The 17786-nt window shown below is 35.9% G+C and overlaps 1 protein-coding gene across 1 annotated transcript in view; it reads right to left on the reverse strand.

Moving 5' to 3' along the window:
• Positions 1-4809: 4809 nt before the first annotated feature.
• Positions 4810-17786, reverse strand: part of LOC140338860 (sperm flagellar protein 1-like) — a 16173-nt gene continuing 3196 nt past the window's right edge. Inside the window, exons 2-7 of the mRNA XM_072423181.1 lie at positions 17556-17667; positions 13974-14133; positions 13194-13236; positions 9542-9642; positions 9159-9383; positions 4810-5184 (exon numbers count right to left, since the gene is read on the reverse strand). Coding sequence (XP_072279282.1) covers positions 5071-5184; positions 9159-9383; positions 9542-9642; positions 13194-13236; positions 13974-14133; positions 17556-17667 — 755 coding nt within the window. The 3' untranslated portion in view covers positions 4810-5070. The remainder of the gene's footprint in view (positions 5185-9158; positions 9384-9541; positions 9643-13193; positions 13237-13973; positions 14134-17555; positions 17668-17786) is intronic.

A 17786-nucleotide genomic window follows, 5' to 3' on the forward strand; every position in this document is an offset into this window, starting at 1 on the left:
TGCCCTGTCCTTCATTCCCTACATTTAGAACATTACCAGGTCCTGTCACTTGCTGCAACATCTACAAAATCAGCCCCAACCTGTTCCCAGAGACCACCAAACTCCTTGTACACAATCTTATTATGTCTCGTCTGAACTACTGTAACATTCTCCTCTCTGATATTCCATTAACCAAACTCTCATCTCTACAATCTGTTATGAATACTGCAGCCAGATTTATCCATCTTTCCCACTGCTCATCTCCTGCTGCCTCTCTTTGAAATTCATTACATTGGCTTCCATTTCACCTTAGAATTCAAATTCAAGCTCTTTTGCTTTGCCTTCAAATCCCTCCACAACTCTTATCCAACACTTGCACATTAGGCTACAACCTTGTCTTCGAGAAAACAAATTTGGTCCTGGTCACATCAAACTTTTAAAAAATATGCTAAAATTATTGTGCCTTGTATAACATATCTGTTCATACAAACACTATGGACTCTTATAATAAACTGTAGCTGCATATGTATGTAATCCTCATGCAGCTTTCTTTCTTTCTTTACTTCACATTCTTGACATTTGGATTGGGAACATATTGTCCAGATTAGTTAGATCCCGAGCAAATAATAAAAACTGGCCATGCTGGAATGAGTATAGGTTTTATTTATAATATATTTATTTATAATATACCATGCGACACCTACTGCAGATTACTGCACACAGTTCACTGGTTTGTATGTTGCATAAAGTGGACCACTGATCTCTGTACATTTGCAGCTACAAAATATTCAAAGTTTTGTAAAACAACTGTTCTGTGTGCAGAGGACCTGTGGGGAGCAGCTGGGGGTTTTAACTACTCGTATGAGTGCAGAATTGATTGGGCCCGATTTTTTGGGAGACTGGAGAATACAGACTATCAGCTGAGAACCAGTAATGGAAAATTATTGTCGTGGTCGTGATCGCATTATTTTGGTTTTGAATAATTTCTCCAAGCATGCTTTTGCTAATGTTCCCACTACTCCCAAACCGCTTCTGACTCTCTTTCTCACTGCTCCTACCATCTTTCACATCTTCTACCAAAGAGCTTGTCTATGCTCAAAATCTAGTAACAAGCATGCGTATCGATCATACCTTAGTAACATATATCGAAAAGTTCAAAGGCTTATCTCCATAGGTACATTCCTAAACAGCCAAACCACACTCATACAGTGAGTTGACACATAATAAATAGTGATAGCAAGAAAACCAAAGCAAAGAAATGGGGTTTTTAACTAGGCAACTCAAAAAAATATATTGATTTCATACATAAAAAAATTACAATGATAGTTACAGGACAATTGTTGTTATAGGTTTCACGCAGGGTAAGTAATCACAAAAATGTCCAGCTCCAATTAAAAGATTTGGGGTGCCGACCGAAAAACTATACATCAAATTGTGGAATTGTGTGTGGAATTATACCCTCCTAAACGATCTTTAGCCTAAAAAAATGCATACCATTAAATAACTAACCCCATATTTCACTTGTTTTTCACTTGCTGAAGACTAAACTTCAGACAGAAAGGCCCACAAACAAACAGCAACCGAAACCGCTTCAGTAAAAGCCTGGCAGAGGATTAAAAAAGAGTAAACCCAGCATCTGGTGATGTCCATGAGTTCAATACTACAGGCTGTCATTGCCAGCAAAGGTTTTTCAACCAAGTATTAGAAATTAACATTTTATTTTCAGCTTTAACAATTTGTCCAATTACTTTCGAGCCCCTGAAATGAAGTGATTGTGTAAAAAAGGCTTTAGTTCCTCACATTTTTTGCAATCTTTTTGTTCAACCGACTGAAATAAAGCTGAAAGTCTGTAGTTCAACTCCATCTGAGTTGTTCTTTTTAAAATGAATTGTGGTAATGTACAGAACCAAAATTAGAAAAAAGTTCTCTGTCCAAATATTTATGGACCTGTGTATGTATGAAATCAATAAAATCAGTACATACTGAGTTGCCAGGTTAAATACCATTTATTTGCTTTGGTTTTTATGCTTTTTTTATGGTTTTTTCACTATTTAATATTTACCTTAGTAACTCTTTGATGGAACACAGTTAGACATGGTTCTAAATTGTTATACCCGGTAAAGGATTTAGTCACAGGCAATCCTATGACTAAACCCTCCTAAAGACTTAGCCAAGAAAGTAGTCTGATCGTGTTCCAAAAAGGAATATCGAACTGAGACTGATGAGAAATAGCTTTGTTTGTTAATTATAATATTGTATGATTTGGTAATTTAGTTTTGGTTTTGTATGCTGTATGTATGGTTTTTTTTGTTTTTTTTGGGGGGGGGGGGGGCACACAAGGTAGCTGGTCTAAAGGGGGTATGAATGGGAATCAAATTATGAATGAGCGTGTTACCAATATTTATCACACTTGATCAACTGACATATTGGCCCTGATTTATGAAAGCTCTCCTAGGCTGGAGAGAATACACTTTCATCAGTGAAGCTGGGTGGTCCAGCAAACCTGGAATGGATCTGGTCCAGGATTCAAAACATTTGCTAGCAAATAGCAAATGATTTTTTAAAGTCCATTCCATGTTTTCTAGACCACCCAGCTTCACTTCTGAAAGTGTATTCTCTCCAGCCTTGGAGAGCTTTCATAAATCAGGGCCATTGGTAGTATGTGGCATTTGGCTGGGGTTTATGTGTTTGAAACACACTTAAAACACAACACACTTTGCCTTTGTGTAACACAGGTAATTTGTTATATGATAAACAAATAAGAGAAAAGTCAATATGTCTGTAGGAGGTAAAATATAACCAATTAACAGACTGACCCAGTCATTTGTCTTATAGTGTTTCTTTCTTTATACATTTTCCAGCCGAATGTTGAGAACTGTGTGCCCACAAAGGTCTGGGGTCATTGGGTGATGTTGACGGAACAGAAAGTGTTTCCTAGGGTGTCATATAAATGAAATTCAACCCTTTTATGTTATATCGTAGTCACTAGGTGATCTGTCCATGTACCTTTGTTCAGACCTTTTAAATGAACCAATATTGTTGGTTATGGAATAATCCTGGCATCGAATCAAATGACTATCTTTGAAAAACAACACACTGCTGTTAATGTACACATTAGTGAGGTCAAAGAACAAAGCAACATGACTAAATTGCCCATCTGTATTATGGATTATTTTACATCTCTATTCTGTGATAAAAATATGCTGACACAAGACACCCCATAGAGCCCTCCCTCCTTTATTTTAATAGGTAAGTACTAGCATACCTAAAATATATGACGTACCCCCTCCTCTCCTTTCAAGTTGTCATCATTGCTCATCCGATCCCATTACAAGAGATCTTAATTTCCAGAAAGTCCTGTTTTTACCATTATTTATGCTAGTGTCTAATGTAAGCTATTTCTAAAGCTTCAAATATAAAACAAAAGCTTTGTGCCAAGACTAACAACATTATTCCAACATTTGAAGCGCAGTGGGAGAGGGCTGAAAACCCAGGAGAGACCAGCAGACACGAGGAATGAACTTGGATTGCTGTCTGTTTTTGAAGGGTAGTGGGTCACTGTGCCGGTAAACTCTCTGACTGGCTAGAATAGCTGAGGTCATGAACATTACAGATCTCTTCCATAACATCTGGCATAGACAGCGGTTAGCAGTAGGAGACTGAAGTCCATTTAGCTCTTTAAATTCAAGCAGTTTCCCTAAATACCACAATTGGTTTTGTTTAACTGGTGAATAGTCATAATTACAAAGCTGAAAACGTGGCACTGGTTCTGCACACATTGGTACTTTCCAGTACTACATGTTAGAAGTGGAAAAATAAAAAATAGAACAGAAAACAGGAAGCTACATCTGTGAACCCTGTAGTTTATGAAGCATTATAGAAAATCAGGTTTCATATTAATTACTGGCAAACATTAAACATTGTGCAATAAACCTAATTAACTGAATACAGTTTGTTGTTTCCTTAATGGTGAAAAAAATGAAAATAAAAGAAAAAGAAAGCTTAAGGAAATAAACAAAAAGGAAGATAAATTATATGCTTAGCATATGTCATGATCTTCTCTTAACAATATTTTTGATCAAATCAATATTGATCAAATTCAGTCATAAAAAGAAGTGTTATGATTGATTGTTGGCTGATTCAATGTTTTTGTCCAGCCAATTGAAAAAATAGACACGGCCAATTTAAGGGGGATGGCCGGTGTAGCATTACTTTTTTAGATATCTTCAGTCAAGCTCGGCTTAAAAACTTACCCAAGTTTTCCATAAGATTTTCTTTGTCAGACAATTAAATAGGACAAGGGCATATGGGACTCCAGCCAAAAATGGTTTATTTTGTCAGTATTTTATTGTGAGTGTGCTAGTAAAATTCCCCTTATCTCTAGTATCAGTTGTGTTATAGACACAACAAAAATAAAACTTTTCTAGTGGAATGAAAGGCTAGATCCTGTGCCAGCTTTATACTGCTAACATGGGGAACACTCTCATATACAGTTGAGAAGGGTTAAACCTAATTTTTTATTCCTGTTGTCCCCACTTGGAAGACTGAACCCAATGTTTGTTTTGCTGTCCCCATTGAGCCAGCCATATGTATTGTTTCTATATTTTATTTTTCTATTAGTAATCAGACTTTGTAGCTTAGAGGTCCAGTTTACGGATCCAAGACACCTCCAGCCTGGTTGGTAAATACACAGACAAAAAGTATATAAAGGAACAGTTTAGGCTGGCAAAATTTGAATACATTCAAGACTTGATACATTCAGCTTGCTGTGCAATATAGCTGTGTACTATGCGGAGAGTGACCACAAATGAAGAATCTGAATCATTCAGGTTACCTTAATCACAGATCTGCATTTATACAATATACATTTGTGCAATATACACCTATATTTTATACCCACATAATATATAATATACTACAATTTTTTTCTTTCATACTTAAAAATAAACAATGAACAGGAAAGGCACTTGTTCAATCTGATGTTCTAGTGAATGGATGAGTAAAGTCCTTGAGCATGTCTTCTGGGAATATGTAAGATGCTTGGTAGTAATGTTGGTAATTACATTCTTGCCAATTTCTAAAGTAAAGATCTTAAGTGATATTCTTCTGCAGTCTTTGTTTATTTAGGTGCCGCGTTAAATCCTCTATCCTCAGGTCTTTCAGCTGCACCAAGTGCTCCAGGCGCTGGACTTTCATCTGAAGTATCTGCCAAGGACATAGATAACATTAACCATCCAGCAGAGCCTTAATCTACAATGTATAAAATATGCACTTTAGGCTTATGAATCATGGAAAACGTGCACACTACTATGGAATTTTGATCAGATCTTTCATGAAGTAATTTGATAACCTGTTGTTTTATTCGTAGGATAAAGTATTATCTTACCTCCCTAGACATTATCAATATCAGTGTTAAAGTAATTATGCAATCTGTTAGTATATTTAGCTACATATCGTCTGCTTCACTTTACCAAGAACCATTCTTAGCATGGAGCTCACTTTCATATGTCCAAACCACAGTACATCAGTTATACACACTTGCATACACCCTTGTTAGCTTTCCAGAATACTTTAGAAATGCTGGGGGTTCAGAACTCCTAAGCAAAGCCCATACAAAGAGTTTGCAGATGGATGGACACTGATTTCTAGATACAGACCTGTAAGTCCAGGCTGTCAGCCACCATACTGGCAATATAACAATATCTTGAAAACAATTCTCAGTCCTATGAGAGATCAGCCATAAAACGCATTTGCTGTAGAGAGGTATTTCAGACTTCAGTTCAATTTCAGGGCACTCTGCCAACTTTTATTCACAAAAACATCAACTTAAATAGGCAATATTTAGGGTTTTATCCTCAAAGGAGATCAAAGTCATTACAGCATGACAAAAACACTAAATTTTGCCTCCAGGCTCCCCAGTTTTGACACTCTTTAAAGTTCTTGGTCCTACAGACCTAAACTTTTGGAAACCTCCTAGCATACAGGTTGCACACAGCCTGTCTACCTGAGCCACCTGGCCTCCATCTTCCCCCATTTCAAAGACAGGTGTTCTTTTATTATCAATGGTCAGGTGGTCCAGACCCATCCTCAATTTCTGGTTTGGGAAAGGGAAGAGTGCCTGGCTTCTCTCTCCTTGCCCAATCACAGAACACTCTGAATGACCTGTGACCGGCTAAGGAGAGAAGGTGAAGCACATATGATTGCAGTACATCTCTGAATAGGAGCCATGAATTTAAAAATCGGCAAGCTAGATAGAGGCCCAGGGACAGCAAGAGATCAATACAAACGTTAAATGTAAGAACTGTACTGCTTGCAATCCAAAAAAAAGGATGTACTAAGAGTTAAGGATGTGCATTAAATTTGTTCCTTTTATATCGGGCTGAAGTTCAGCTTTTATGGAAAATTTAGTCTATAAGTCATTTGTTAATGGTATAAATGTAGAGATTTATAGATTAAACACAACTAGGTAAGCCCCTACAATCATTTTCTACCTGTTTAGGAGCTTCTGCCCAAACATCCCAGGAACTTATGGGGTATGTTGTTTTTAATCATTTATCTAATTCACAGATTTGCATTGTAAGGAGGAGAGGTGCAGTGCAGCCATTGTATGGCACTGCCATGCAGGAGGCAAAACCTAATGAGGTAATATGGCTTCCCTGTGAAAATATGCATACTGGTCTGGAAAACATACACCTTAAAAGCGAGAAGTCCATTTTACTTGTATATCTAAACAACTGATTGAAAAACACTATTGGTGCACAATAAACAAAATAGGCCTAAAGAATATGCATAGTTAGTTAGGAATATATAAATGAGCTTTGCCATGAACAGTTGCCAGAAAGGCAAGACATCAACACAAAATACCTCTGACCACTTTGCTGTGTGTTGTCTTGATTTTGGGTGGCAGCTGAGTCTTCAAATGGCAGGCCAATAAGTGCGCACTGACATGGGAACTCTGCCTTTTCTCTCCCAAGCACAGGCAGACAGCAATTCTTAAACACAGGCTGTCCACTTCTCTTTTTTGTGGTAAAACCTCCTATTCCACAAAGGCAGTATTTAGATTTTGGAACTTTTACCTTGATGTGGAGTATTGTAAGTTAACAAACAGCGATGGACTGCTTGTACTACAAATGTTAATGTGGGGATGAAGAGAGAACAGACAAGAAACATCTGCTTTATCTAAGAAAAATCCCTAATGTTTTGTTTCAATGCCACAAGGCGCCTGTTACACATTGCAGGCCTCCCCAATTATTGCACCATATCTTATCTGAACATACCCAGCTCTGGTGATTTTTTTCATTCCCCCACAAATCCATAGGAACAACCTCAACAAAGCTTTGAGTTTATCCATGGAATGGAATATGTCTGGTGTAAATCGGAGTACAAATATAAAACACTTAAAGTAATACATTCTTTTTTTGTAAAAATGATTATGAATCTCAATTGATATTTGACAGGTAACAGGGAGGATGCTAAAGGTGATATGTTTGGAAAGTATAGGCTGTATACATTCCTTAGCACTGCACAAACATTCTCTGGATTTCTAGCATGTGTGTGGTTTCATTGATTTATTTTCTTTTATAGTGGGGGGAATATACAATTTTAGATTGCTGACTAAACTAGACCAACAGAGCAGTGTACATCTGACTTTGCTGTGGCACTTAAAATGCAACTTTCCCTTTATTAAAAATGATTGAATAAGTTGTTCTAACAGAAATCCCCAAATCCCCACAACATACAGTTTTATTTTTTTCATTCATATCCCTAGCAGTGTTGTCAGTCCTACCTATATTGATTTATTTTCTAGCAAAACACTGCTGCAGCCTTGACTACTAACAGGTTCAATGTACACTGTGCAAGCAAAGGGCTCTTGGGAGTTTTTCTTAATTTTAGGAGGAGAATAAAAAGAATTTATTGAAAAAGTAAGAAATTCTTTAAAAAAAAAAAAACAAGATGGGAAAAGGAGATAATGGTTGTATCTGAGCAGGATCCTACAACTTAGCTTTAACAAACCTTGTGATGAGGTCTGTAAAATCTGTTTATCAGTACAGGAAAAAAACTAAAGCGAGATTTGAGGCAAAGGTAATCTGGACACCACTTTGTAATTTAGGGAGCTCTGCCTCTTTTGAATACAAGAAAACAAAATAAACACATAAACACGCTATTTTTTTCCTCAGCTTGTTACAGCACAAAACTGCAAGCACACACTGCCACAATCTCCTCAGAGCTAAACATCCAGCTGACCTAAATTACCAGTGCCATTGGGAGAAAATGTGGACAACGGGGTTGGGAATCCACCCAAACCTGCTTGTGCGAATTCCCAGTAAATCCAGCCCCAATGCTTTTTAAAAAAAAACTCAGATAAAGATCTATGCATATGTATCTGCAGAAACATGCTATGTTTACATTAAACACTGTCTGGTCACAGACTAGAGAATAGGAAAATGCTACTTAACTGCAGCAAAGAAAAAACAAACATTCTCCTGTTCAATGAGATGGGACTGTACAGTCCAACAGAACTAGGCGATTTCAGAACTAGATGGTATTAAATACAAATCCCTTGGTATTATAAACAGCCTGTGTATTTAGTGGTTTATCTGGAAGGTTGCAGCATGCAGGGGAGCTGGTGTGAAAACGTGTGGCTCAGCTGTGAGATTTCAGTATGGTATTATTGTCTAATTGTATTGACTAATAGAAATAACATTAGAACCTAAGGACTTCAAAATTGTAATAAAAACTAGATGTGATTTAAAAATGATACCAGAGCAAAACATATACCAGCTTCACTGCCATGACTACCATTCTGTTCCCCACTACTGATCCTAACAGGGAGTGTTGCTAAGAACACAAGCATCAGATTCTCTCTCCTCTCTCCTGAGGAAGCGGATATTTCCGCAAAACGCATAGAGAATTTACCCAGAATGTATCCCTCACAGGGACACTCTGAAAGGAGAGATTATTGTGGTTAACAATGGTTTTTATGTGGTTTTATGAATTGGAAATGAGCCTTTTAATGTAAATATTATTTAAAAAAAAGTTATTTTTATAATATATGCTGTTGATATTGGCCTATAAAATCCCGCTACAAAAATTGGTGTTCTTCACCGTATATTCTTTTTATCTGGAGTTCAGATTTAACATTTAACATTTAAGACTAACAAAACCCTTTTTTTACTTACCTGTCCTCGTTCTATCGTAAAAGCCGCCATCTTCTTCCTTCTTCTCTTCCTTGATTTGATCTTCCACCATTTTGCCTGACTGGTTCGGGATGATGTCCATTCAGTCCCAGCATCCACAGGGGAACCTGGGATGTGCAAGGTATCCTGGCAACCAACTCTGAGCTGGGAATGCACAGCAAATTCTGACAGAAGAGGTAAGAATGAATATTGCAGAATGAACATTGCCTGCCCTTATGTTGTATATGTAAACATGCAGTACAAGCTCTGGGTTCATATTATAGAAGTATTTTTAGCACTGCATAGTATTAATATAATTTAATTTACATAAAAAGGTAAATAAAATCCCTAACTCGTCCTAAAAAACATTACATTCCCATCTATACCATACTTATATCATACCTTTTTGGGTGACTGTGTGTCTGATCTGTAGGACCTACATGTGGTAATGTTCTTTGATACGTGGGGGAAGAAACATTTGTAGAACCTGAAACAATAAATACTCTATTAGGAAAAATCTGCATAAAACAAAATTATACCAAACGTTGCAAGATAACAAGCAAAAGTGTGTAGGTTTGGGTACAATAGATCAGGGAGGTGCAAAAACAAATAGTCCACACTGCATTTTACACCATAAATCATTTATCCAATGGATAGCCACAGGACATATGCATATTTAGGATATGTTAAAGAGAAATGGATAATAAAGGGAAAGTCAGCCACTGCAGTAACTTCAGGTCTTGTCAGTGAGATCATGCCTTCAGTGCAACACTTGGCTGACAAATTTACAATATTGCCATGTATTACTATTTTCGTGCAGACAAAACCACATGTGTTGTGAAAACCATGTATTTTATGATTAAAACAAAAAGCATTTTGTTTATGCAATAAGTTTTCATTTGTCCACATCAAGGAATATGCATTGTGATTACTTCATAAATCAACTTGAAGTGCACACTGCATTTAAACCTCAGACATACACATACAAAATTCATTAGTCACACTAGTTGATGCACTGCAACAACCTGTTTTCAAAATGTTTTTTTTCTTCTTTTTTTTAAAGTAACATTTTTTTAAAACACTAATTTTGAGTAAAAAAATGCCTTTTCACATTTTAGTTGTGTAACATTTCTGTCTTTTTGTATATAAGTGTGGCAGAACTACCACTAAAGAAACATCTGTTTTTCAAAAATAAAATACTTCTGCCAGTGTAGGTAAGCTGAACAAGAGCCAACAACTTTGCATACCAAGCAACTTACTTAAGACCTACTTAAGAATTATAAACGCAACTACTAGAAGAGTTAGCTTTGTATGTAGAACAAAGGAGGATACAGAAAACACTTGTGTCCATTGTGATATTTGGATTTTCAAACATCTTTGAAATTTCTTTCTAGATATATCCCACTCCTTTGAAAGGCATTTAAACTTAAAAAAGTAACTTCTTTTATTTGCGCTCTTTTATGCAATAACATACCGTTATACCATTGATTTTCTGCTCAATGAGTGCAAAAAAGGTTTGTTTGATTTGTTTGTAGAAACTTAACTATAAACTTCATTTTGCTTTACTCCATTAGGGGACACAGAGTCTGATACCTTCAAGTTATACTGCCAGAACAGAATACAGCCTTCTGCTACCAGCATGTCTCAGTTGGAGGAGCCTGATTTAAAACATAGAAAGCCAGGACTTGTGACCCTCAAGGAATGCCAAAAAAAAAGATTTAAAGGTAAGTTCTTATAGAATAAAATCTCTTCTTCTTTATTGTTCATTGAAGGACATAAAAATATATTTTTAGGATGTCCAAAATAAGTCAACTTAGGGGTGAATCCAGCCACAAGACCAATTAGACTTCCTAAGATAGAATTAGGAAGGAGCACCTGTCCTAATCATTACAAATGATATAAAACCATACAAGGTATGGCCAATGCATGGAGAATACCAATAAATAATGGGTTCCTGGGAAATGTCCTAATGTTTTTTGGAGTTTTAAAAGAAAGTAGGCTGATCATCAACTTTAGGGTCATGAATACTGTATAGATGGAGCTCAGTAGGAAACAGTCCCTCCTAATGTAAGACTGCCTTTTAGGTGCAGGTTTAGAGGTCATTATAAGTGAGGGCAGAAAAAATAGGATTCTGTGATGCACTTATAACCGTATATTCAGGGTCAGGGTAGTCAGGAAGCAGGAACAAATTGTAGATTTAGGATTGATGTTGCTTTAAGGACAGCAGAGAAATGGTGTTTCCTCTACAATGAATGGAGAATGGCCACACTTCAACCAGGGCAAGAGGCCAGGGCAAGTGCAGTGGCAATGCTAACAGCTCTGGAGCTGCAAATCTTCTTTAGCTAGTCCAGTCATTTTAAAGATGGCAGGATGTTACCCAAATGTACCATATTTCTGTGTCCCTCAATAGAATATATTGAAAAAATACCTTTTGACTGTAAACTCAAAACATTTGCCTTTGCTGCACTAAAATTTCACGCAGGGTTATCAGCCCAGCCGAGGTTATCTCTGTGAACTTTACAATACTACACTACTATTTTTGTAGTCCAAAAGAAAGGTGAGTAGCCGAGAATGTCCTATACTTTTAAACAGGTCTGGTTGTTAGGCAAAGCACATGATTTATAATAAAATCGTAATTGTGCTTTACTATTACTCCTCCAACAGAAGTCTATCAGTTTGCTCAAATTACTAAAATTTGTAAACATCCACTGCATTATCAAAAAAACCTACAAAACTGAAAATGTTGATAAAAACATGCTACAACAAGCAATAAAAAAATGTAAGTCACATTACATTTCTTTACTGAATAAAAACTCTACAATCATCTGTATAAACTAAACATTTTTCCCCTAGGGACAAAAAAAGACTAGCCAAGACTATATTAAGAGAATCAAATTGTTATTTAGGCCCCATGTGGTCAAATTTCCTTCAATGATTTGATTAAATAAGAAAACATCTTGATTTTTGCTTAGCTAGAGAAATCATATAAAAACAAACAGTTCTTATTATTTTTGTATTTTTTTCACTTATGTTTACCTTAATTTTCATTCATTTTCCAGTTTCCTTGCAGAAGCAGCTGGGATCATCATAACAAAGGGCAGCTTGCAGGGCCATGCAAGTCATACATTAGGGAGGGACCCCCGGTCACCTATGTCTTTTGTCAAAGTCCTGACCACCAACTAATTGTATATTATCATTTTATAGGTACTTCAATTCAGAGAATTTTTAGAAAGAAATATTTTAGTTCATGGCTATATCAAGCTTTTTTCATTGTTTATTAAGGAGCCAAAGGAGAAAACCATTTCTGGATCTTATGCATTGCTCACTGAAACCCTGCCTTGTGCGTGCCCGGAATGAATGAACTCCCACCCGCCTGCATGGTGTAACATCTACCAAGAATGGGCAATCAAGATGACCTAAGATTGTCATCAGGAAGAAAATAAGGAAGATGGCCATGCCCTGAGACAGAGGAGGGATACTTAAGTAATCATGGCTTCTTTAATCATCCCCTGGGCTTAGTTTACTTGCATTGCTTCCCCTGCATTTTAATGACACTTTTCAATTCCATTGTTTGAAATTTCCACACAGGAGCTTTTTGAGCTGCACAGAGAATGAAGACAGCAGCATGTGGTGGCCCTAAAATGCCTACAAACACTCAAAAACCCTTCCACTGAAATGAATGGTAGTCTATATGAAAGTTTCTAGGTAACTTTTCTCTAACAATTGTGCTGCTTGAACCAGAAATGTGTTACAGGTTCAGAGTTAGGGTCATTCAGGTTTCAGTGTAGTCTTCTCTGTTTTTTTAAACGAATTAAGTAAATTTTAAATCGGGAAAGCCAAACAGAAAATTTTTAAGAGCACTGAATGACTGTTCTCTATAAATATGCCTCAAGCTTTAGCCATCACAAAAACATAGTCTTGGGATTTTCTTAATGCCATTATGTCAGTATGTAACTAAATATAACTAATAGCAAAAGTCCTTATTACTTTACACTGCATACAGCTTTAAATTATGAAATAATGTTGATTTGGGCTTACCATATGTAGGTTGCCCAGTATGTGTACTGAAGTATTCGGATTCCTGCAAAAGATAAACCAACATTACATTTTAAATATACAACTTCATTGGCCATTTCAGTTTTTCAAATATAGTATGTTTTGAATCAAACACAGCATTTCTTGTATACTATACATTGCTTGGTTGCTGTCTAAACCTATAGAGATGGATTGGCAGGTGGGCAAAGAGAATCATATAGTAAGGAAGCCTACAAAAATGCACTTCATAAAGTTAAAGCATTTTTCACACATTAAGCCTGATTTAATAAGGCTCTCTAAGACTGGAAAAGATAGACTAACAAAGGGAGAACCTTAGTGATCCAGAAAAACTGCAATGGATCCGGTCAAAGATTGAAAACATTTGCCAACTAATAGCATTTATTATTAAGAAATCCATTCCACGTTTCCTGAATCAATTAGGTTATCCCATGATACTTCTCAAGTCTTGGAGAGTTTTAAGAAATCAGGCCCATTATGTGAGGAATTTTGATGTGTCAATTACCAAATAGCCTCGTGAACTTGCAGCATGGTTGCTACATCACAAATTGTAATAGAGCAGTTCAGTGGGAAAGAAAAAAATGCTTAACAAGAATATTAGAGTTCTTATTAGTATGTATCATAACAAAGGATACCACACCTATTTACTTAAAATAATTGCTTAGCTTTAGCTCTTACAAGAATATGATTAATGTACAAATCATGAATTACAGAGCACATGTTGTCACAGAAATTCAATAAAATATACAAAAAGTGGACATGTACTTGCTGTGTGATGTTTTCCCTTTGGTTCTTGTCTTGCAGTCTTTCATTGATCTTCTGTCGCAGAGTATATAAAATGGTCTCTATCACTCCAGGAGTATTGGCAATCAACTTACGAATGATATCATCTGGAACGTGGAGGTTCAGCTTAGAAAATACCTTGCTGTATGTGAACATGCAGACAATTATTTGTAGTGCTCACAAAAAAGGTTTTACATTTTACATTCCATTTAAAACTTTATGTTACATTTTAAAAAGCAATATACCCCCAAAAAGTGATGACTTACCATACCTGTGTGAAATTCTTTATGAGGAAAAAACACCCTTGCTCTTTGCAGTGCTTTAGGTATATTTTATCCTCTACCTTTAAAATTAATATTAATTTTGTGCATAATTACCTTCAACTCTTCACTTAGGTTTCCCTTTGCTCTATTGCTCCACATAATATTAATATATATATATAACACACACACAACCATCCTGGCACCCTGTTGACCCTGGATGGATTTTGACAGTTTCAGTACCCAGTCTATACACAGAGTTTTCAACATAGGGATCACTTTTCTGAATGCAGATAATTACTATTAGCAAAAGGAGGAGATAGAAAAGGAGAAGTGGTGACGGTGCAGCTCTTTACATAGACTACTCCAAGGTCATTGGATTACACCAATGCTTTACCGCTACTCTTGGTAATGTATTGCCAAAGCACAAATGTGCATCCACACCAAGCATATCTTATAAACACGGGTCCAGGAGGTAAATTCCACTCATCCCAGTTCTCCTCTGGGTTTTGCAAAAATCATTACCCCAGATAACAAAATAAGTCAACCATTCTGATATTCTATATACAAGTACAGAGTTTTGAATTACATTAGGTGATTATAAGAGAATTTGTACCATTTTATTGTCAAGTCCTAAAACATATTTAAAGCATTAACTGCAATCATAAGTTTCAGTGAGGTTGAAATGCCCCAACATCTAGGGAAGAATTAAACCCCATCATTTTATTTTAGCTGTGTCTCAATGTTCCAACTTTTTCTTATTTGTATTCTAATTATGTAACACATTTTAGAGATGGTAAAATTAAATAATTTGTACCTAACCATGAATACTTGGCTTTTGTATATACAGTATTTCATTCCAATTAAAAAATACAACTTCTTTCCTGTGAGGTTGCCATGCTCCATTTATTTCTTAACCACACACTATCCTATTTCCTATTTACAACATGCTGTAACAGAAAACAAAGCATGTTATAAAAGCAGACAATGGTTCTGTATAACAGCTTGCTTTTTTAAGTAAAGTAATTATCTTAGAAAGTTAATTTAACATTCATTTGTAATTTCTAACATAAATACATCTGCCCTTTTATAATCCATGCATTTTCGTTTCTTACAAGGTAATGTGATTGGAAGGGACATTAAATGTTTATTACCCACCTCCCCAAGTCTAGCCACAAGTAATGTCCCACGTTCTCTGGCTGCTATAGGTGGCCTGGCTTAAGTTCTGACATATCTAAAATAAATTTTAGGCACACTGAAGGTGCTTGGGGCTTTTAGGCTCCCAGTGCATTTTGCAGAAACATGAAAGAGACTGGCACCTGGTGATGCCTTTTGTTTCAATGCAGAGTTTAGTTTGAAGGATCAAAAATGAAAGCCAGACAAGTTTGTTGTACAAGCTATAAAATTTTACATTTATGTGAAATTAAATTTTTTAATTAAAGGAATGCTCTCTTCAAGAAAACTGAGTGAATACTGAGAGGAAAGTAAAGGATGCCATTGCAAACCTCACCTTCATAAAATGCTAGTGCTGTACTCCTGATTCAATTGGCATGTTTTGAATAAGTAGGCAGAAAAAGATCTGACTTCATCTTGACTTCTTTTTGTTATTGCTCAGCAATAATTAGCAGAAATTATAACCAGAAACTGCATGGCAATTACCATTTCAGAAGGAGTTAGGGAAAAGATTTTGGCTGAACTGATTAAAATTTGATTTGAGCTTACGAAATTCAGGAAATTGTGCCATCAGCAAATTTTGGCACAGGCCTTTGAATTAGAGCATTAAGCTAAATTTGCATGGATGTTATTTTATAACACTTAAAATGCCCTGCAGCTTTTGTATGTTTTTTAGAGTTTATAAAGGATTTTAAAACCAAGTCATGGGTCAGACAACCATAAATGCCCCAAACAAATTCTAGTATGTACTGGCACATTGATATGAATGAAACTTTTTAAACATGGGATTTAAACTCTGTGTTTTAATGATGGGAAAACAAAGCATGTAAACCTAGCACTACAACAACCAATAGGGTATGATAAGTGAAACACCCAGCAGCTTGCTATAACAGTGGGGGTGTCTAACCACAGTGTCTATGTCTTGGTGTTAGCAACAAGGACAGGACAGGGGAGCTCAATCAATACATATAGATTAGGGTAGGGGATGTAGGGCTAAAATCTCTAAGCAGCAGCTGAATAATTAGGCCTTATTGTGAAAAGGTTTATCTGGAATGAGTGTGCAATATATTCCATGCCTCCCCATGTTAGTTTAACCAAGAATTAGAGTTCAAGAGTACTCTGATACTGTGGTCCAGCAAGAGGGACACTCAACATGACTGTAAAGGAAAGCAGAGACATACTTTTGAAGAAATATTAAAATAAAAAAATAATTTTAAAACAAACTGAAACAATAATTCCGATGAAAACATTCTAAAGAAAATGTAATATTTGTTTTGCTAATGGCAAATGAATACCTGTCATTATTGACTCACGTTGCCTTTGAAATTTAGCCACTATAGCTCTACCTTCAACACATTTTCTTGTTTTTAACTTGGAAAAGTGTTAACAACTATGTAAAAAAAAATTTAATGGTATAAAGAAAATCAGAAGAAAAAATTATGAAAATATATCATTTTTGTGCTGTTTTTTGCATTTAAATCTAAGTATTTTACTACTATAGTAATATAAAAAACCTGGTGATTCTGCCAGCAGTACTTTATGACTGAAGGCATAAAAAAGGCCATGGACCCGAACAGCTATGTAGGTTCTAAGTCATGCTTTTTTGTACCCTATTCTTGCTGTAGTTGACCACTTATTCTGCCAATCCCTCAACCTCGCCATGCCAGGGGTTTGCACTTCCTCATTTCTGGTGGCAATATCTAGGCTGATCTTCTTTCTACAGCACTGTGCCACCTGTGCATGCTCCAAGATTTCCTGTTCTCATCAACTTTTTTTGTGAATTGCCACTTTGTGGCTGCCAAAGAAAGTTCTACTTTTTGTAGAAAAAAAAAACAAACTACTCTGGAAATACACAGATATGACATCACAGGTCACTGAACACACTGCAACTTTGCCCAGGGTGTGGGTTTTACTTCAATTTGCACCAGTAAAATCAGAATCAGTTATCATATGTTGTACCCATTTCTTACGCTACTGAAATGTGTTTTTGATTTTGTCTTTGTGTCCCCAGTGGAAAGATTTACAAAATAAAGTTCTAGTGACATTATTAAAAAAATTAAAGTTTAAAAATGTAAAGTAAATAAAAAGTATTTATTTCCATTCTTAACAATAAACATAAATATCACATTACCGATTTAAAGTTGCCCAGTTGCTTAGTTTATGCTGGGTTGAATTAGCTGAAATGTAGTTGTGTATTTCCACAATCTTGGGAAAAAAATGTTTTGTAACTTCTGCAACCAAAACTGTAAAACAAACAAAAAATCATGGTATCAAAGCTTGATTGTCAAAGATCATCAAGGGAACATCTAAACCGCAGACAATTTTTATATATTTATATATATATATATATTTTTTTTTTTTT

This window comes from Pyxicephalus adspersus, chromosome 10 (assembly GCF_032062135.1).
Source record: "Pyxicephalus adspersus chromosome 10, UCB_Pads_2.0, whole genome shotgun sequence".
In the NCBI taxonomy this organism is placed as follows: Eukaryota; Metazoa; Chordata; class Amphibia; order Anura; family Pyxicephalidae; genus Pyxicephalus; species Pyxicephalus adspersus.